At 45.9% G+C, this 23507-nt stretch overlaps 1 protein-coding gene across 1 annotated transcript in view; it reads left to right on the top strand.

The window, feature by feature from the left end:
• The first annotated feature begins 6355 nt into the window (after positions 1-6355).
• The window catches only part of LOC137422075 (solute carrier family 12 member 2-like), a 222851-nt gene continuing 205699 nt past the window's right edge, over positions 6356-23507 (top strand). Inside the window, exon 1 of the mRNA XM_078772946.1 lies at positions 6356-6987. Coding sequence (XP_078629072.1) covers positions 6499-6987 — 489 coding nt within the window. The 5' untranslated portion in view covers positions 6356-6498. The remainder of the gene's footprint in view (positions 6988-23507) is intronic.

The raw sequence follows: 23507 nt of genomic DNA, 5'->3' as shown, positions 1-23507 counted from the left end.
GCCACCCTTACCCACCGGGCCCATCGCTCATCAATCCCCAGTCCTCTGGCACTAATAAGCCCCCCTTATTCAGAGGTACTGGGTCCCGCCTCGGCATCTAAAGCCGAGGCAATCCACGGGGGCGCCTGCTCGCCGGTGTAAGGCCTTCTAGTTTCCCGGGGTCTGGCGGGGGGTGTCTGGGGTCGGCTAACCCGCTCCCCCCTGGGCGGAGTTAAGGACCTCAACCGCCGGGGATCATCCCGGCGCGTGGCTCGACAGTGCCGCGCCAGGTGACCCAGACGGTTGCAGGTATAGCACCTCACCTGATAAGGTGCTTGTCTCCGGAATTCCAAATTTTCCCCCCTGAAGGTCCGAATTGGATTACCCGCTCGTGGTCCACCGCGGGCCACCTCCGGGGCCGCCTGCCATGGTCCAGGTCCCGCCAGGCGCTGGTCCACCAGCCTCCGGACCATGCCCGCCAGGTCAGGACTCATGTCGGGGGCGGGCCCCCTAAGGGGTCCGCCCTCCATCGGGGGTCCCACCTGGCAGACCGCCATTGCGTGACGCTCGCTCCCCCGGGCCAGGGGCCTCGCTGCTTCCCAACGGGCCGCAGCATCAGCCGCCTGGCTCAGAGTCTGCGGGCGCCACATGGCGAGCTGTTGCCGGAGCTCAATATCCGGGAGGGCCTGGATAAAATGGTCCAGCGCCAGGCTTTCCCGGGAATCCGCTGCCATGCTAGCATGTGCGATCCCCACTGCGCGGCGAATGTCGTGGGCAAGTTCCCCGATGGCTTCCTGGGGCTTGCGTTTTCGCAGCGCGAGCTGAGCTTTAACAAGCTCGCTCTGCTGTTCAACGCCGAATCGATTAATTAGGGCGTCGCGGAGGGCTGGCAGGGTGAGAGCACCCGGTGGTAATGCCGTCAGCACCTCCGCCGCCGCGCCGCGCAATGCGGCCACCAGGTGTACTCCACCTTCGTCCTCACCCCAACCGTTGCCCTTACACACACAGTCAAACTGCGCCAGGTATGCGCGTAGATCACTCTTGCCGTCATACGGCGCGAGTGGGACCTTGTGGGACCACCTCGTATGCGAGTCGTTGCCCGCCTGCCGGACCCCGTGCGTCGCCCCTTGCGGGGTCAGCGCGGGGCCGAACCGGCCGGGCCCCCACAGTACATTACCCCCAAGGGGCTCTCGTGCCTCCCCTGTCCCTCTAAAAACTACTCCTGTTGGTGTCGATGCATGGGTCACACTTCCGCAACCCGCTACCCATTCCATACCACCACAACCTTGCTCACCCACACCTCGCACCTCTCCCATCACCGGACCCTCTCGCTCGCCCCCTCGTTCCATACCCTCCGGACCAGCCATACACCTCACTCTTGGCCTCTCACGAACATCCGGGTCTATCTCGACCCCCAAGCTTATTAAATCACCTGGCGCATCATACGCACGACCATATTGGTCACCACTTACACCGGGTCCTCTTTCTCTTCGCTTCTCCTCCATCACCTGCGAATCCCTCATCCGGTTAATGAGCACATCATCACGATCCGAACACAGACTTTGGACCAATTCTTTTACTTCCTCCTTTATCTCTTTCTTATCCTCTCTCCGTCGCTTCTTAATTTCGCTCACCCCTTCTTCCACTTCTTCTAATTTCTGCTTCACCTCCTTCATCTCCTCGTGCGCCCCTTTAAGTTCTTCCTCTAACTCCACTTTATTTTTTTCTATGTGCTCCCGCACCTCCCGCTCTTTAACCTCCATCACCTCTACCACCTTGTCCATTTTCCTCGTCAGGTCCTCATGTACCGTCTGACACTCTTTTTTAATTACCCCTATGTCCTTTTTCATCTCCTTCTGTGTCGATTTTAAACCCTCTATTACCGCTGTGTTCTTCTTTACCTGGTCCCCCAACTCCTTTTGTCCCACTGTCAGTTGTTCTACTCCCAGCGTCAACTCCTCTATACCACCTTGCAATTTTACAGTCCCCTTTCTCACCTCCTTCTCCATGCGCTCCTTACAGTGCCTCACCTCCTCGCGCACTCCTCCGACCTCCTCACTCACACCTCTTCTGATCTCCTCTCCCATCACTTGCATCTCCTGCCCAGATGCCACCCTCATCTGCTCCATTTCCTCCCTGTGAGCATCCAATTTAGTTTCTACCCCCATTCTGACCCCCTCTATCTGCTGCCCCATTTTTTAAACTTCCCTTTCCGCTTGGTCCCTCATGTCCCTCAATTTGCCTTCCATACTGTTTTCTAACCCCTCTAACCCCTTTTGCATCCCTTCCATTTGATTCTCTTGAGCGGCCATTCTGTTTTCTACCCCCATTAACCCCTCCTGTATTTCCCCTAATCTATTGTCTAATCCCTCTATTCTACTCCCTAACCCTCCGATCTGGGCCCCCATGTCCTCCCTCAATTTCTCGCTATTGGACCCCATCCTTTGTTCTAACCGTTGGCTATTGGCCCCCATGTCCTCCCTCAATTTCTCGCTATTGGACCCCATTTGGCCCTCCAATCGCTCACTCTGAGCCTCTATACTGTTTTTCAAACCTCCAATTTGGTCTCCCATTTGTCCCATAAGGGCCCTCATTTGCAGGAAAAAAGGTTCGAATCCACCAACGGCGCTGCTACGGTCGCGGGCGCGGTCGCCGTGGCCATGTGCGAGGTGCCATTTTGCGAACCTGCCGCCCTCACTGCTTCGCTCTCCTCATGTCCCTCAATTTGGTCCTGGATCGACCCTGCCTCACTCTCCTCTACCGGAGCCCAGCCGTCTTGATCCGCCATAGCGCGACTTTCAAAATTCGGGTTTTTCTTTTAAAACAAAACAAATTTCACCGTTAATAATTTCGAGCGCGTGAAGCGCGCTTCGGGTCCGATCTCACTCCCTTGGAGGCGTGGGTTCGAATCCCACTCCTGACACCAATTGTTACGGATCGCGGATTTGATGTTATTTACCGAGCGGTGGTATTGCCGCGACCTAACAATTCCCCCGATTCTTCCCCAACTCACCCGATTCCACTCGAACGTTGGCCAAATCGCGCTATGCTAAATCAATGAAGGAAAGGACACAACGGCTGGGATAAATGAAACGACACAAGGGGGTACAGTTCTCAAGACCTCCGGAGGAGGATATAATTGGTGATGCAGAAAAGGGGTAGATTACAAGGTAAGAGGTAAAGCACAGAAAAGATGGGCACTTAGACACAGTCTTATCTTATCCCCGACAGACCACAGACAAACGGGACAAGACTGACTTACACAGGGATTGATGGCAAGGAAGGACAGGCAGTCGATAGCACAAGGTGCACCTTGGCTCAGGGGCAGAATCAACACGGTCCGGTCCAGAGATGCGGGGAGGTATTTCAGCGCTCGGAGGTGGCGTCTTCTCTCTCCAAGCTGAGGGCGCATCTGACGTCACCTCCCTCTTCCTGCGCATGCTCAGCGGGGAGTGACACGCCCTCGGCTCGTTGTCTCCGCCCCAGATGGAATCGGTCCGCCGCTTCTATTGGGTGCGGGGGGTTACCGGGCTCCGCCCTTGACGAGGAGCTGACAGCGAGCCCCTGCGTGGTAACCCCGTCGGAGCACATGTTCAATGGCGGCTAACCAAGCCGGAGTGAGGACGCACACTCCCCGCGCCGCCGCCGCTGTTGTTGTTGTTGTTGTTGTACCATGAGGAAGAGCCGCGGGGAGGTATTGGGAGGTCCTAAACTTTCTAACGGTGCCATACAATCACATTCTGGTGCAACGAAGAGTCAGAATTAATGGAAACGAGTCCTTAACTGACATAGACTAAGAATAACTAGCAAGATGTCCTATAGTTGTCTACGTGAGATGCGGTGGACCTGGATGCGACATTTAATGGGGGAAAAAGGGGGAGGTCGGGTCTACAGAGTGTTGTTTACAGACAATGGGACTAGGGAATGGGGGATTGGGGATAGTTGGGAAGTATTGGGGAAATAGGGGAATATTTACAAGCGGATATGGATGGAGGCCAATCTCATATCCGCAACAATATATATATATATATATATATATATATATATATATATATATATATATATATATATATATATATATATAATTTATATATATATATATATACGTATATAATTTATATATATATATATATATATATATATATATATATATATGTATATGTATATGTATATATATATATATATGTATATGTATATATATATATATATATATATATATATATATATATATATATGTATATATATATATATATATATATATATATATATATATATATATATATATGTATATGTATATATATATATATATATATATATATATATATATATATATATATATATATATATATATATATATATATATATATATATATATATATATATATATACACAAACACATGCCTATTGCATACACAAATACCAAGGCCCTATTAAAACTGGTTATGAATTGACTCAGAGAGGAATGAAAACATTTAAAGTTATAAAATAACTTTCTGCAGCTCGTTTCGCAATCTGAAGCTTCATCCAAACACACAAACTCGCGAATTCACCATTATTCTATCAGTTTCCTAGTGGGTGGATTCATGTGCAGCCACGCGGCTGCTGGTTGCATCATTTTTTTTGTGGGCGCGTCTGCTGCTGATGCAATGCTTCCCGATAACCAGTTATCTGGTGCTCATTTTTCTGACCTCGGAAGGATGAACAGGCTGAGTCAACTCCACAAGGCGTTAATTCAACAGGATTCGAACTTAGGACCTTGGGATCCCAAGCCCGCTGCCCTAACCATTGGGCCAACACCAGGTAGTTTCCTAGTAACCATATTACATTATCCTTATTTGATCAATTAAACAATTTAATACATTATCGTATGAACAAATATCAAATGTTTTATTTGTGTAACTTACAAAGAGTTTTAAAAATTGTTTGAATACTGAGTTTGAGTGTTATTTCATTCCTATTCATGAACCCCGCCATCAGGCCCCTCTCCTACTCCCATGAACCCCCCCCCCCGCCATCAGGCCCCTCTCCTACTCCCATGAACCCCCCCCCCCCATCAGGCCCCTCTCCTACTCCCATGAACCCCCCCCCTCCCCATCAGGCCCCTCTCCTACTCCCATGAACCCCCTCCATCAGGCTCCTCTCCTACTCCCATGAACCCCCTCTATCAGGCCCCTCTACCACTCCCATGAACCCCCTCCATCAGGCCCCTCTCCTACTCTCATAACCCCCCTCCATCAGGCCCCTCTCCTACTCCCATGAACCCCCTCCATCAGGCACCTCTCCTACTCCCATGAACCCCCCCCCCATCAGGCTCCTCTCCTACTCCCATGAACCTCCTCCATCAGGCGCCTCTACCACTCCCATGAACCTCCTCCATCAGGCCCCTCTCCTACTTCCATGAACCTCCTCCATCAGGCTCCTCTCCTACTCCCATGAACCCCCTCCATCAGGCTCCTCTCCTACTCCCATGAACCCCCTCTATCAGGCCCCTCTACCACTCCCATGAACCCCCTCCATCAGGCCCCTCTCCTACTCTCATAACCCCCCTCCATCAGGCCCCTCTCCTACTCCCATGAACCCCCTCCATCAGGCACCTCTCCTACTCCCATGAACTCCCCCCCATCAGGCTCCTCTCCTACTCCCATGAACCTCCTCCATCAGGTGCCTCTACCACTCCCATGAACCTCCTCCATCAGGCACCTCTCCTACTCCCATAAACCCCCTCCACCAGGCCCCTCTCCTACTTCCATGATCCTCTTCCATCAGGCCCCTCTCCTACTTCCATGATCCTCCTCCATCAGGCCCCAATCCTACTCACATGAACCCCCTCCATCAGGCCCCTCTCATACTCCCATGAACCCCCTCCATCAGGCCCCTCTCCTACTCCCATGAACCCCCCCCCCCCATCAGGCTCCTCTCCTACTCCCAAGAACCCCCTCCATCAGGCCCCTCTCCGACCCCCATGAACCCCCTCCATCAGGCCCCTCTACCACTCCCATGGACCCCCTCCATCAGGCCCCTCTCCTACTCCCATGAACCCCACCCCCATCAGGCTCCTCTCCTACTCCCACGAACCCCCTCCATCAGGCCCCTCTCCCACGAACCCCCTCCATCAGGCCCCTCTCCCACTGCCATGAACCTTCTCCATCAGGCCCCTCTCCCACGAACCCCCTCCATCAGGCCCCTCTCCTACTCCCATAAACCCCCTCCATCAGGCCCCACTCCCATGAACCCCCTCCATCAGGCCCTCTCCTACTCCCATAAACCCCTCCATCAGGCTCCTCTCCTACTTCCATGATCCTCCTCCATCCGGCCGTCCCCCACCCCCAGGTCTCTCCCACTCCCTTCCCTTTCGCTGTCGATAAAGTTTCTCTCCAGAGGCAACGAACTGGTATTACCGACATGAACTTGTTGCTATGACTGACGTCCCACGTCACTACAGGTGTCACGAATATCTCCAGAGCGACTTCATAAACCGAAGAGTCAGGATCCAAGACAGCGAGGTGAACTGGAACCAGCATGGAGGCAAATGTAAGCAGCAGAGGACCTGCGTCCACTTCGGGACAAGAAACTGCGTGTCCAGGTAGACGTTTTCAAGTCGACTCGGTGTCCGAGAAACATGACTACCTTGACTCAGGTGTTGAGGCCGAGATGCCTGCAGAGACCTCTCCCAATGATCCACACGAGGCCGGTTCTGACAATGATGCAAAGCAGGATTCTGGGGAGGCCATTCCGAGTGGGCGACGAAGGTTCCGAGTGAACTTCGTGAGTCCAGATTTACCGGAGGAGATACCTGTAAGGTCGATGCCCACGGACTGGGACCAGGATGACGAGCAGGAAGAGCAGGACGATTCCTACCCGTGGAATCAGGAGACTCACAGCCACACGTACTACCAGCGCACCTTTGGCCAGAACACCTTGGACGCGGTTCCCTGGGTGGACTTTTACCGTCAGACCGCAGGTGCATGCACACCTGCACGTCCGACGCTGGAACAGTTGCACGGAGAGGTAGGAGTACAAGTCACTGTGTAGTTACCTGAGTTATAACTTTGTTTCAAGGCAGACACATGTCGGTACCATCCTTCACCTGTCTAGTTACCTGAGTTATAACTTTGTTTCAAGGTAGACACATGTCGGTACCATCCTTCACCTGTCTAGTTACCTCAGTTATAACTTTGTTTCAAGGTAGACACATGTCGGTACCATCCTTCACCTGTGTAGTTACCTCAGTTATAACTTTGTTTCAAGGTAGACACATGTCGGTACCATCCTTCACCTGTCTAGTTACCTCAGTTATAACTTTGTTTCAAGGTAGACACATGTCGGTACCATCCTTCACCTGTCTAGTTACCTGAGTTATAACTTTGTTTCAAGGTAGACACATGTCGGTACCATCCTTCACCTGTCCAGTTACCTGAGTTATAACTTTGTTTCAAGGTAGACACATGTCGGTACCATCCTTCACCTGTCTAGTTACCTGAGTTATAATTTTGTTTCAAGGTAGCACATGTCGGTACCATCCTTCACCTGTCTAGTTACCTCAGTTATAACTTTGTTTCAAGGCAGACACATGTCGGTACCATCCCTCACCTGTCTAGTTACCTCATTTATAACTTTGTTTCAAGGTAGACACATGTCTGTACCATCCTTCACCTTTGACCTAAAGTGCTTGTTTTGCTTCAATATTATTAAAGTCTTATTGATCCAAGATGGTCAGGAAAGGGATCCTGAGGACCAACCTGGTTCGTAATCGTTAGGCTCAGGTAGACACTCATACGATGTGATGAGGAGGTGGAGGGGAGATAGGGAGGGAAGGAGAGGGAGGAGAGAGAAGGAGGAGGTGGGAGGGGTTGGAAGTGGAGGGGGGAGAGAGATGAAGGGGAGAGGGAGGAGGGGGTGGAAGGGGGAGATGGAGAGGGTGGAAGGGGGAAATGGAGAGGGTGGAAGGGGGAGATGGAGAGGGTGGAAGGGGGAGATGGAGAGGGTGGAAGGGGGAGATGGAGAGGGTGGAAGGGGGAGATGGAGAGGGTGGAAAGGGGAGATGGAGAGGGTGGAAGGGGGAGATGGAGAGGGTGGAAGGGGAACATGGAGAGGATGGAAGGGGGACATGGAGAGGATGGAAGGGGTAGATGGAGAGGGTGGAAGGGGGAGATGGTGGGGTGGAAAGGGGAGATGGAGAGGGTGGAAGGGGGAGATGGAGAAGGTGGAACGGGGAGATGGAGAGGGTGGAAGGGGGAGATGGAGAGGGTGGAAGGGGGAGATGGAGAGGGTGGAAGGGGGGAGATGGAGAGGGTGGAAGGGGAACATGGAGAGGATGGAAGGGGGAGATGGAGAGGATGGAAGGGGTAGATGGAGAGGATGGAAGGGGGAGATGGAGAGGGTGGAAGGGGAACATGGAGAGGATGGAAGGGGGAGATGGAGAGGATAGAAGGGGTAGATGGAGAGGATGAAAGGGGGAGATGGAGAGGGTGGAAGGGGGAGATGGAGGGGGTGGAAGGGGGACATGGAGAGAATGGAAGGGGGAGATGGAGAGGGTGGAAGGGGGAGATGGAGAGGATGGAAGGGGGAGATGGAGAGGATGGAAGGGGGAGATGGAGAGGATGGAAGGGGGAGATGGAGAGGATGGAAGGGGGAGATGGAGGGGGTGGAAGGGGGAGATGGAGGGGTGGAAGGGGGAGATGGAGAGGGTGGAAGGGGGAGATGGAGAGGGTGGAAGGGGGAGATGGAGATGGTGGAAGGGGGACATGGAGAGGATGGAAGGGGGAGATGGAGAGGGTGGAAGGGGGAGATGGAGAGGGTGGAAGGGGGAGATGGAGATGGTGGAAGGGGGAGATGGAGAGGGTGGAAGGGGGACATGGAGAGGATGGAAGGGGGAGATGGAGAGGATGGAAGGGGGAGATGGAGAGGATGGAAGGGGGAGATGGAGAGGATGGAAGGGTGAGATGGAGAGGATGGAAAGGGGACATGGAGAGGATGGAAGGGGGAGATGGAGAGGATGGAAGGGGGACATGGAGAGGATGGAAGGGGGAGATAGAGAGGATGGAAGGGGGAGATGGAGAGGATGGAAGGGGGACATGGAGAGGATGGAAGGGGGACATGGAGAGGATGGAAGGGGGAGATGGAGAGGATGGAAGGGGGAGATGGAGAGGATGGAAGGGGGAGATGGAGAGGATGGAAGGGGGACATGGAGAGGATGGAAGGGGGGAGATGGAGAGGGTGGAAGGGGGACATGGAGAGGATGGAAGGGGGAGATGGAGAGGATGGAAGGGGGACATGGAAAGGATGGAAGGGGGACATGGAGAGGATGGAAGGGGGAGATGGAGAGGATGGAAGGGGGACATGGAGAGGATGGAAAGGGAAGATGGAGAGGGTGGAAGGGGGAGATGGAGAGGGTGGAAGGGGGAGATGGAGATGGTGGAAGGGGGAGATGGAGAAGGTGGAAAGGGGAGATGGAGAAGGTGGAAAGGGGAGATGGAGAGGGTGGAAGGGGGAGATGGAGAGGGTGGAAGGGTGAGATGGAGAGGATGGAAGGGTGAGATGGAGAGGATGGAAGGGGGAGATGGAGAGGATGGAAGGGGGACATGGAGAGGATGGAAGGGGAAGATGGAGAGGGTGGAAGGGGGAGATGGAGAAGGTGGAAAGGGGAGATGGAGAGGGTGGAAAGGGGAGATGGAGAAGGTGGAAAGGGGAGATGGAGAGGGTGGAAGGGGGAGATGGAGAGGGTGGAAGGGGGAGATGGAGAGGGTGGAAGGGTGAGATGGAGAGAATGGAAGGGGGAGATGGAGAGGGTGGAAGGGGGATATGGAGAGGATCGAAGGGGGACATGGATAGGGTGGAAGGGGGACATGGAGAGGATGGAGGGGGGATAGAGGGGGGGGGGGGAGGAAACACTGAAACTAGCAAATAAGATGTTTGGGTTAGGAAAGGTTCATTAAGATCAATGTGACAGAATTGGGGATGACAATAATTTATTTAATAAAAGGCGGTGTGTCAATACATTTCATGGAATGAATGTAAAGTGTCCTTAATGTGTTTTTTGAAAGGGGGAGCACGCACACCCCCAGTTACATCGGAATTCTCTTATAAGGCAAAGTTCGCATGGAGATGGCCTACAGGGAAAGTTCTGGTGGAATTGAAGTTTATAAGGTCTTGTTGGAGCGGAGTGACATTTCACGGCAAGTTGGAATCTTGTTAGCGACTTCAGGTGAGAAAAGGAAAGTGCAGTTAGTGGGTGAGTGCCATGAACACTTTGGGCACACACACACACCTGGCACATTGTCACTCGGTGGTTTGTCATCTCCTCACCACATTCCCAAATCTCCACACGACTCATAATATGTCCCCGAACACCGTCGGGATCAACACTCTTCCTGCTTCCTGTTCCGCATCCCAGAACCCATGGAAAAAATCTAATACATCCTCAGTTGAAAATTACATTGGATCATCCTTACTGACTTTCTTGCTTATTGCGGTCACGTGTCATGAACTGGAGGGTTTCATATCCGCATTGAGCACGACAGGACTCTCACCTTCATCAACAACATCAAACAGGTAAACAAGGCCTTGATAACATGAACACGTGTTGCATGAACACGTGCTCCAACACGACCCGTCATTGACATCTGGGATGCCCATGATGATGATTTGTGATATTCATTTAAAATAATTAATTAATACAGCCATTCACCTTCACCTGTTCCTTGTCTCCATCTTGTCTCCATCAAAAAGGAAGATGAGGAATCGAGAGGGGCAGAGGTCAAGGATCAAAGGTCATAGGAGAAAGTGCATCAGATGGGATTTTAAAAATGATCAAAGTGTCAGGTTGACATGTACCTGTTGGAAAAGCAATTCCTGGAATTTCTAAACATTATTTAAATAGTTACAATAAAATTACAGGATGAAGATCATAAATATGACCAAAACGAGCCGAGGCCTACACAATGAAGCTATTTGGCTTCTTCTTGCTATTCTTGTGATTTTGCTTTCAACAAATGAAAACGTTATTTTTTTAACAAAAACCAAATATTTTAGATGCTGCATCATCTCCAGGTGAAATACTCAGGTGTATATATGAAGGAATATACGAAGGTTCTTCATTCTGTGAGGACTTGTGTTTGTGAAATGGAGATAACATGGATTTATAGATCGACCATGGTGATGCAATTTCTCTCTACAGTACAAAACTCACTTTGCCTTTTGCAACTACATTTCTCGAGAAGTTCGGGTTGTTGCTCAAGACAATCTCCTGAATCGTTGTTGAAATGTTGGTCAAAAGCTCAAACAATGGCGGATTGTCATCAGTTTTCTCTTTAAATTGTAGGATGGCAGCTTAGATTATGGAGCCATGTAGGTCTCTGTATATTGATCCAATGTGTACACGCACGCATGCACACGCACATACATATACACGGACATACATATACATGCACATACATATATATGCACATACATATATATGCACATACATATACATGGACATACATATGCACGCAGATACATATATATGCACATACATATACATGGACATACATATGCACGCAGATACATATATATGCACATACATATACATGGACATACATATGCACGTAGATACATATATATGCACATACATATACATGGACATACATATGCACGCAGATACATATATATGCACATACATATATATGAACATACATATACATGCACAATTGCACATACATATACATGGACATACATATGCACACAGATACATATATATGCACATACATATACATGGACATACATATGCACGCAGATACATATACATGCACTTACATATATATGAACATACATATACATGCACATACATATACATGGACATACATATGCACGCAGATACATATATATGCACATACATACACATGGACATACATATGCACGCAGATACATATACATGCCCATACATATACATGGACATACATATGCACGCAGATACATATACATGCACATACATATATATATCCACATACATACACACGGACATACATATGCACGCAGATACATATACATACATATATATGCACATACATATACATGGACATACATATACACGGACATACATATACACGGACATACATATACACGCACATACATATACATATACACGCACATATATATACATGGACAATGGACATACATATACACGAACATACATATACATGCACAAACATATACACGGACATACATGCATGCAATACATATACACATACACACACATACATATACACATTGTTACGTGCTCCTCCCCAAACCCCGGTCACGGTGTACCTCCGAGCCCCGAGAGGAGTCACGGCAGAAAGACGTGTTATTTTGTGTGTCAAAGATCAATGGTGAAACCACACCAATTGTTACCAACAAACAACTATTGTATTAAGGTCACACAAGAATAACAGCACAATAACAATATTAATCAATTGTACAACCAATATATCATTCCTATGATGGTACCATCAGTTTTGTACAATATAACTCACTGTGCTCCAAGTGAGCGAAAAGAACATTCCCAATGTCTCTTTCCCGGCTTCAAGCCAAAGTCGATCCACGCTCCGGTGATCGTCAGAACGATGTCGTATCGAGACCAGAATCCCGTTCGGTTGACAGTCACACTGCCAAAGATGGGCAAAAGTACCCTCACGAGACGACTGGGAAATCGCACCTTCGGGTATGGATGTTCAACGGCTCCCAATCGGCGAACCGCAAATTCCCACTCAAAATCCACGTTACACATGCAAACCAGGTTAACGTCTGGATGCAGTGAAATGGTCAACGCGCGAGGCAAAACGAGGCGAAAAGCACGAGCCAAAATGGCCAACGGGCCCGTCCTCGAGGCGTAACGGCACTCCAATGATTCTCTTCGGAATCCACTGCAAAACCTGTCATGCAGGTTTATTTGTCACAGCGATAACCACTCTGTCACAGGAATCCCATTCCCAGGAAACCCAAAGTTCACTCGTGACCCCCGTTCGCCAGCGTTTCCTCCAGACCTCAAAGCAGCTCGGCTTTCTTGTCCGACATCTCTTGCTCCGCTTCCTCTTCCTCTTCTTTTTCGTCCGGCGCCTGATCCGGTTTCTTTTAAAACACTAACTTTTTCACCTTTTGAAAACAGTTATTTCCATTCCACTTAAACGATAACAATAATAGTACATGGAACCAAAAATGTTTACAGTGGATGAAAACCACAACAACGGAAGTGACGAATCCGTAACACTTCCCCCCCTCAAGAAAGAAAGTTTGAACAAAGTGAAAACTTTATTTTCATGCAAAAACCCTTTTAACAAACAAAAGTAAAACTCACACCCAAATGATCAATTCACGTGAGCAACAATAATTAATATTCCCCAAAATAAAGCAACAAAACTTCCAAACAACCTAAGGAATTTCCAAAGTTAGTTCACTCTGGATAAAGCATCAGCAACGACATTGTCCCTGCCCTTTACATGCTCAATTTCCAAGTTGAACTCCTGCAAAGCCAAACTCCATCTCATCAACCTCTGATTTCTATTTTTCATTTTTTGAATGAAGGTTAAGGCGTTGTGATCAGTGAAGACTTTTAGAGGAAAGGTAGTAGTTCCCAGATACACCTCATAATGCTGAAGCGCTAGCAGGAGAGCAAGGGTCTCTTTTTCCACGGTGGCATAATTTGCCTGATGTTTGTTAAACTTTTTCGAATAGTAGCACACTGGGTGATCCACGCCATCCTCATCTTCCTGCAACAGAACTGCCCCAGCCCCCACATCACTTGCATTAATGGCCAACTTGAATGGTTCTTGAAAATCCGGGGCTGCTAGGACAGGAGAGCTCATTAATATCGCTTTGACGTGGGCAAAGGCAGCCTGACATTTGTCATCCCAAACAAACTTGGTCTCTTTCCTCAGCAAATTCGTTAAAGGGGCTACCACATCGGAAAAATTCCTGCAGAACCGCCGGTACCAACCAGCCATACCCAATAATCTCATAAGCTCCTTCTTCCCTTTTGGAACTTGGAAGCGATCAATGGCTTCTATCTTGGCTGTCACCGGTTGCACCCGACCCTGACCTACTACATCCTAGGAACACCACCTGTGCCTTTACAAACTCACTCTTAGATAAGTTGATGGTCAACCCTGCCTCGGTCAGTTTCTTGAAAAATGCATGAATTTGTTTAATATGATCTTCCATGGTCAATGGTCATGGTGTGGATGATGACATCATCCAGATAAGCCTCCACCCCCTCTAGGTCTGCAATAAGCTTATTAATCAGCTGTTGAAATGTAGCAGGCCCGTTTTTCAATCCAAAGGGAAGAACCTTGTGCTGATACAACCCATTTGGTGTGACTAAAGCTGAGATTTCCTTGGCTCTATCAGTAAGAGGAATCTGCCAATACCCTTTCAGCAAGTCAAATTTAGTTACAAATTTAGCTGGGCCTATTCTATCTATACAGTCATCAATCCTCGGGATGGGATATGAGTCGGTCTTGGTCACTGCATTAACCCGTTTTAAATCCGTACAACAGTGAAAACTGCCATCGGGTTTTGGAACCAACACACATGGTGAGCTCCATTCACTGCTGCTTGGTTCGATGATGTCATTCTCCAACATATACTGAACCTCCTTCCGAAGATACTCCATCTTCACAGGGTTCATCCGATAGGGGTGTTGCTTCACAGGAGTGGCTTCCCCCACCTCAATATCATGATATACCAAGTCAGTATGACCAGGTACATCTGTGAACAAATGTGCAAACTCAAAAATTAGGCTGGATAGTTGTCCTTGTTGTTCCCTCGTCAAATGACCTAATTTCTCATCTAAATGACTCAACACTTCCGTGTTCGTCAATCTGGGACAAGCCTGGTCATCAAAGTTATCAAACTTCACACCGGCCTCAACCTCTGGATTCTCTTGCACCCCGACTGCAGGTGAGACAGGTGAGACAGGAACCATTTTCTCCACAGGCTTCCTCTCATAATATTTCTTCAGTCGGTTGACATGACACAGCTGTCGCTTTTTCCATCGGTCGGGAGTTGTCACCACGTAATCTGTTTCATTAACCCTCCTTTTGATTGCATAGGGACCAAAATACCTAGCCTGTAGTGGCTGACCTGGAACAGGAAGCAACACTAACACTCGGTCCTCAGGACTGAAATTTCTTATCTGAGATTTCTTGTCATGTCTCACTCTCATTTTATCCTGCGTCACTTTCAAGTTGCTCCTCGCAACTTCACAAGCCTTTGCCAATCTGTGTCTAACCGATGACACATACTCCACCACTGTTGACTGCGACTCCTCCTGTAGCCACTGTTCTTTCACCAATTTCAATGGTCCTCGCACTGCGTGTCCAAACACAAGTTCAAAAGGACTGAATCCCAATGACTCCTGAACAGATTCCCTCGTAGCAAACAGCAATAAGGGTATTCCCTCATCCCAATCCTTGTCACATTCAAAACAATACGTTCTGATCATATTCTTCAATGTCTGGTGAAACCTTTCCAAGGCCCCTTGGCTCTCGGGATGGTAAGTACTTGATCTTACTTGCTCCACTCCCAACAGGTGTACCACTTGCTGAAAAAGCGTTGACATGAAATTGGAACCCTGATCAGACTGGATGACCTTAGGTAGGCCAACCAAAGTGAAAAATTTAATCAAGGCCTTCGCAATAACTGCCGCAATAATTTTTCTAAGAGGCACTGCCTCTGGGAACCTCGTGGAAGCGCACATGATGGTCAGCAAATACTGATGTCCAGCCTTAGTTTTAGGTAAAGGGCCTACACAGTCAATAATGACACGGCTGAATGGCTCTTCAAAAGCTGGAATTGGTTTTAAAGGTGCGGATGGGACTTTCTGATTAGGTTTTCCCACCAGCTGGCAAGAATGGCAAGATTTACCGAAATCCGCTACATCACGTCGCAATCCTGGCCAGAAAAAATGTACCAAAATTCTGTCACAGGTCTTGTTCACTCCAAGTTGCCCGGCCAAAGGTGTCTCACGCGCCAAACTCAATATCTCCTTTCGGTACGGCGATGGCACCACAATTTGGTAATGAACGTTCCACTCGTCATTTGCTGGCACCTCCGGTGGTCTCCATTTTCTCATGAGTATTTCCCCTTTCATGAAGTAACCAACAGGTATCTTCATAGCCTCTTCCTCTGTAACGGCTTTATCAATCAAACTCCGGATCTCCGAATCTCCGTGTTGTTCTTCAACAAGTCTCTTTCGGACCAGCACCGTTTGTTCAACCTCGTTCCCAGATGTCTCCGACGGACACCCCATTTCCTCTTTTGTTCCAGATGCCACCTTTTCCTTAGGTTCCTTGATGTCACTCCCTTTCCTATTACCTCTTTCAGAATTTTCCTCCAATACCTCTAAGGAACCCAAATCCACATCGCCTTCCTTCTCCTTCTCTTCAGAGCGCTTCCTACCCATAGCACGAGTCACTGCACAGGATGGAAAGACACCCGGAATCTCCTGCTCGAATTGTGCGGTGTTATTTTCCATACTGGGCTTTTCAACAAACATTGGATTCCCAGAAACTCGACCACCGGCCAAATCATTCCCAATAATAAAAGAGGTTCCCTCCTACAGGAAGAGTGGCTTGTAAACCTACGGTGACCGGTCCTGACACCAAATCAGACTTCAAATGGATGACATGAAGAGGAGCTTTAACATAGCCACCAACCCCCTGTAAAAGAACACTAACACCAGTTGCCGTCTTCTCTGACAATGGCAAAATGCCCTCAAGCATCAAAGATTGATGTGCTCCTGTGTCCCTCAATACCCTAACAGATCTCTGGTTCGTTAAGTCTCCATCCAGTGACACAAACCCCTCTGAAATAAAAGGTTTGTAACCCTCTTGAACAAGGTCGTTCTGTGATGCCGTAACTTTGGCATGGGATCCTTCACAAGGCACTGTCCTCCAAGGACGATTTATCGCATTGGCCAATGCATTCGGAGTTGCACTAGTTTGTCTCTGCTCCTGATTTTTCCTTTTCAGGGCGTAACATTGGGACATCAATTTTTTATTTTTTTATTTTTTTTGTATACTGAATCGAAGCTCGTGAAAGAGCTAGCATTTATTTCACAAACAAATCAAACAGACAAACAAAATATATAAAAAGAGGGAGCGGAAGACAAGATGGGGAGAGAAGGGGAAGCACACAAACACAACATTTGAGAGCAGGGAGATGTGTGGGAGGGAGAGGGCTTGGGGGGAGGAGGCGTGGGAAGGGGGGGGGGGGGTGGGAGAAGTACAAAACACAAGGACACCAAGGACTTCCAGAACAGAAGTTGGTATTTCAAAAAAGTGGATTTGGGGTGAAATTAGCAGGGGTAGAAAAGATCAAGGTTTTGGATGGGGGAAGATCAGAGATGGTGGTGAACAGCTGTTTTAAAGACCTGGAGGCTGGAGTGGAATTGAAGAGAGTGAGGGAGTTTGTTCCAGAGGCGGGAGAAAAGAGGAATGAAGGAGTGAAGGTGAGCAGAGAGTCTTTATTTTGGCAGTTTAACCATAAGAGGGTTGCAGGGAGATCTTGTGCGACCTGTAGGAATATTTGGGGGACAGCGCCCAGAGAGAGAGAGCTGGCGGGGCAAGGCCAGAGAGGAGACGGTAGAAGACAGAAAGACCACCAACCTGCCTGTGGTGAGTGAGTGAAAGGCCCTTGGAGTTAGCTTCATCGCGGGAGATTCCAATGATTCTGAACGCTTTGGTTTCAACAGCGTGAAGACGGGGTAGGCGTGAGGCAAGAGCACCAGCCCAGAGGGGAGAGCAGTATTCCATTGAGCTGCGGATGAAAGCCTTGTATGTGGTGAGGAGCTCAGGTGTGCCAAGGAAGGACTTCGCACGACGGAGGATGCCCAGTCGGCGACTGGCTTTGGAGGCCAGATTTGAAATGTGGTTTTCCCAGGAAAGATCATGGCAGATAGTGAGACCCAAAAGCTTGAGTGACAGAACTGCTTGGAGTGGATTATTCAGAAAGTGGATGGGAGGGTTGTCCAGTCGGTCTTTTCGGAGAGACATCGTAAGAGTGTGAGATTTGTCAGGATTGAAAGACATGTTCCACTTGTTTGTCCAGTCTGTGATTTTGTCCAGGTCTGCAGAGAGTGAGGAGGCTGCAGACTGCCGATCTGAGGGATGAGGAATGGAGCGACAGAGAGTAGAGTCATCAGCAAAGAGATAGAGAGGATTTTCATGAGAGTCAGAGAGATCATTGATGCCCAGGTTTCTTGCAAAAAGCGCAAGTAGGCCCGGAGGAAAAACTCGTGGTCTGCCTCGGGCCCCTCGGAAGATAGGTATGTCTTGGAACTGCAGTCTTCTGATCCCTAAAAGTCTCGGTATCAGATTTGTCCCCATAGTCCTCTCTAGGCCGCCTCCATGAAAATCTGTTCTCCGAACCTGATTTACCATAACTCCCCTGGCTAACTCTAGGCGGGAAGTTAGGTTTGTGGAATCCCATCCTGTGTGTCAAGGCATAGTCATCTGCCACAGTTGCTGCCTCATACAACCCTGGTACTTTCTTCTCATCCAGATGTACTTTAATGTCCACGTGGACACACTGTTTGAATTCCTCCACCAAGATCAATTGTCGTAACAGGTTGAAGTCTTTCCCAATCTCCTTCGAGTCACACCACCTATCAAACATGGTTTCCTTCATTCTGGCAAACTCCACATGGGTCTCACTCTCCCTCTTCCTGGCAATCCTGAATTTTTGCCGGTAAGCTTCAGGGACCAATTCATAGGCTTTGAGAATAGCTTCTTCACTATCTCATAATCTGCACATTGGTCAATCGGTAAAGCCGAAAATATATATTGAGCTTTACCTACCAGAACACTTTGCACTAACATAGTCCAGGACCACACAGGCCATTTTATCATTTGAGCCACCTTCTCAAAATGTAAAAAAAACTTGGCTACATCCTTTTCATTGAAGGGTGGAACCAGCCTCACGTGCCTACCAACATCCCAGGAGTTCTCACTAGTTGTCGAACTAGCCGGCATGGATACTACTTCTTTCAGTTCTCCCAGTAATTCCAGCTCCTTGAGTTTAAGTTCCTTCTGATACTCCATGTCACGTTCCTTTAACTCCCTTTCGGCTCTCCTTTCCTCTGCTCTTCTTTCCTCGAGTTCTCGTTCCTGTTCTGCTCTTTCCTTTGCTCTTCTTTCCTCGGCTTTCCATTCCAACTCTTTTAACCTTTCCTGGCTCTGCAGTTGCATCTCCATTTTCCAGAGCTCCACATTTCCTTTTTCCTCTAGTAACCGATCCAAGGCTACCTCTTCCCATGTTCCTTGTCCCACTAGACTACTAGAGACTCTACCACCAATGTCTGCATCTCTGCTTTCTTCATATTAACTCGGACCTCCAAGTTAAAATATTTGGCCAATATCATGAGTTCCGATCTTTTTAATGCCTGGAACTGTGCCTCATTAGGGGACGCCGCAAACCTTTCTGCGTCAAACACCATGGTGACTATTAGTTAGCACCTGTTAACCTTCACACAAAAAAAATTCCAATTTCTTGAATTTTTTTTGGGAATGTTAGGAAATTCCAAATTTGGGAATTTTGGGAATGTTAGGGAATTGAATCCCGGACGAGCCCCCCAATTTCTGTTACGTGCTCCTCCCCAAACCCCGGTCACAGTGTACCCCCGAGCCCCGAGAGGAGTCACGGCAGAAAGATGAGTTATTCTGTATGTCAAAGATCAATGGTGAAACCACACTAATTGTTACCAACAAACAAGTATTGTATTAAGGTCACACAAGAATAACAGTACAATAACAATATTAATCAATTGTACAACCAATATATCATTCATATGATGGTACCATCAGTTTTGTACAATATAACTCACTGTGCTCCAAGTGAGCGAAAATAACATTCCCAATGTCTCTGTCCCGGCTTCAAGCCAAAGTCGATCCACACTCCAGTGATCATCAGAATGATGTTGTATCGAGACCAGAATCCCGCTCGGTTGACAGTCACACTGCCAAAGATGGGCAAAGGTGTCCTCAAGAGGCGACTGGGAAATCACACCTTCGGGTATGGACGTTCAACGGCTCCCAATCGGCGAACCGCAATTTCCCGCTCAAAATCCACGTTACACACACACACACACCAGGTTAACGGCTGGATGCGTTGAAATGGTTGAAGCGAGGGGAAAACCTGGAGCGATGTGAAATCAGGCGCGAAGGAAAATGGCCAACGGTCCGTTCTCGAGACGTAACGGCACTCCAATGATTCTCTTCGGAATCAACCGCAAAACCTGTCACGCAGGTTTATCTGTCACAGCGATAACAACTCTGTCGCAGGAATCCCTTTCCCAGGAATCCCCAAAGTTCGCTAGTGACCCCCGTTCGCCAGCGTTTGCTCCAGACCTCAAAGCAGCTCGGATCCTTCTCGACCTCCCTCGCTCCGCCTCCTTTTCATCTTCCTCCTCCTCCGGTTCCCGATCCGGTTTCCGGTTTCTTTTTAAAACATTAATTAATTTTTTTACCTTTTTAAAACAGTTATTTCCAATTCACTTAAACAATAACAATAATAGTACATGCAACCAAAAATGTTTACAGTGGATGACAACCACAACAACGGAAGTGACGAATCCATAACAATACACATACACACACACACACACACACACACACACACACACACACACACACACACACATACACATACACATACACATACACACACACACCACAAAATCTAATATCCTGGTTATTGAGTTGTTTTGTTTTCAGTGTCGAGGCTCATAGCGGGGAACTAGAGCACATAATGGATCAGGATGTGACAGAACGAAACTAGAACGACACTCAGTAGAGAACACACCTCCACCAGCCAGGTGAACAGTTTACGTTTTGTGTTCACTGATAGGCTGGATCTGGATTCGGACCTGAACCAAAATCGAATCAGCTTGTTCTTGTGACCAAACTAACTCATCCAACAGGTGTTGGTGCTATATGGCGTTTTTGGCCCCATCACTCAAAGGTGAAGAATCACTTCAGAGGAACTGCCTCACCACAGGATTCGGTGTGTACCTGGGTGGGCAGGAAGAAGGGTAGGGTCATTGAAGATGACATGGAATAAATCTGTGCATGAGATGGTGCAGATTTCTGTGGAATAATTTCCAGGATGGGTTAACATAAGGAAAGGGCAGTGAGTGCATAAGGGAGACTGGTCCTAAAGAAAGATGGCGGCTTGCTTGCAGTTCCTGTCGATCTGCTTGAGTGAAATGGTGGACTCTCCGGTGTTGAGATCGCTCTGTGAGAATAGTCAGAGAGATGTTAACTTTAACAAGTACGTGATCAGATGAACCAATCAGAAAGGTGAGCTGCCTAATTATTTACACTAAATGTAAGGTCATTTCATTGGTTCAAATTGGCAATATTTATTACTTATTTATTACAATATTTATTACTTATTTATTACAATATTTATTACTTATTTATTACAATATTTATTACTTATTTATTACAATATTTATTACTTATTTATTACAATATTTATTACTTATATATTACAATATTTATTACTTATTTATTACAATATTTATTGCTTATTTTTACACTATTTATTACTTATTTATTACAATATTTATTGCTTATTTATTACAATATTTATTACATATTTATTACAATATTTATTATTTCTTTTTTACACTATTTATTATTTATTTATTACAATATTTGTTACTTGTTTTTTTATTTATTACAATATTTATTACTTATTTATTACAATATTTATTACATTTTTATTGCAATATTTATTACTTATTTTTACACTATTTATTACTTATTTATTACATTTATTACTTTTTTTTCACTATTTATTACTTATTTATTACAATATTTATTACTTATTTATTACAATATTTATTACTCATTTATTACAATATTTATTGCTTATTTTTTACACTATTCATTACTTATTCATTACAATATTTATTACTTATTTTTTACACTATTTATTACTTATTTATTACAATATTTGTTACTTATTTGTTTATTTATTACAATATTTATTACTTATTTATTACAATATTTATTACTTATTTATTACAATATTTATTACTTATTTTTTTACACTATTTATTACTTATTTATTACAATATGTATTACTTATTTATTACAATATTTATTACAATATTTATTACTTATTTATTACAATATTTATTACTTATTTATTACAATATTTATTGCTTTTTTTTTTTACACTATTTATTACTTATTTATTACAATATTTATTACTTATTTTTTACACGATATATTACTTATTTATTACAATATTTATTACTTATTTATTACAATATTTATTACTTATTTATTACAATATTCATTACTTAATTATTACAATATTTATTACTTATTTATTACAATATTTATTATTTATTTTTTACACTATTTATAACTTATTTATTTATTAGAATATTTGTTAATTATTTATTTATTTATTACAATATTTATTACTTATTTATTACAATATTTATTACTTATTTATTACAATATGTATTATTTATTTTTTACACTATTTATTACTTATTTATTACAATATTTATTAATTATTTATTACAATATTTATTACTTATTTTTTACACTATTACTTATTTATTACAATATTTGTTACTTATTTATTACAATATTTATTACTTATTTATTACAATATTTATTACTTATTTATTACAATATTTATTACTTATTTATTACATTATTTATTACTTATTTATTACAATACTTATTACTTATTTATTGCAATATTTATTACTTATTTATTACAATATTATTACTTATTTATTACAATACTTATTGCTTATTTATTACAATACGTATTACTTATTTATTACAATATTTATTGCTTATTTCTTACAATATTTATTACAAGTATATTGGTTGGTTGCATTTGTTATTAGTCCCCTACCGGGGTACACCGGAGGGGACTATAGGTTGCACGCCGTCCCTCCGTTCCGTCAGTCCGTCAGTCTGTCAGTCCGTCAGTCTGTCAGTCCGACAGTCCGTCACGCAAAGAACAGTTTTCCGGACTTTTTTTCTAAACGCTTAATGCTAATGATTTCAAACTTGGCACATGGTTTCCTCATGATAAGTTACAGATCGAGTTCGAACTTCACGACGTTTTGATCATTTTGACAAAGTTATGGAACTTTGAACTTTGGGAATTCTGCTAATTCTGGTAATCCTTAACTCAGTGCCATTTTAAGTTTTAATTTCCTTTAAAAAAGATTTTCTCTGCAATAATAGGACCGATTGAGATAAAATTTTCACCATGTGATGGACTCGGTCTGTAGAATATTTTAATGTTAATTATGACGTCACAGGTCACGTGGTTCGGCCGCCATATTGTTTTTCGTGAAAACACGAAAACCCCTTTTTCTCTGCAACGGCTGAACAGATCGAGGCCAAACTTTGCACGCAGAATCGCACACCCATGACGAACAAAAAAGTCAGCGAACATGACGTCATGTGTCACATGGTTTCAGAGTTATGACGTTTGTAAGCATGAACCTTTAAAACTGAGCTCCTCCCTCATTT

This window comes from Myxine glutinosa, chromosome 2 (genome assembly GCF_964187855.1).
Source record: "Myxine glutinosa chromosome 2, kmMyxGlut1.1, whole genome shotgun sequence".
Lineage (NCBI taxonomy): Eukaryota > Metazoa > Chordata > Myxini > Myxiniformes > Myxinidae > Myxine > Myxine glutinosa.
The sequence above is the reverse complement of the archived record's forward strand: the minus strand, read 5'-3'. Positions and strand labels throughout refer to the sequence as shown.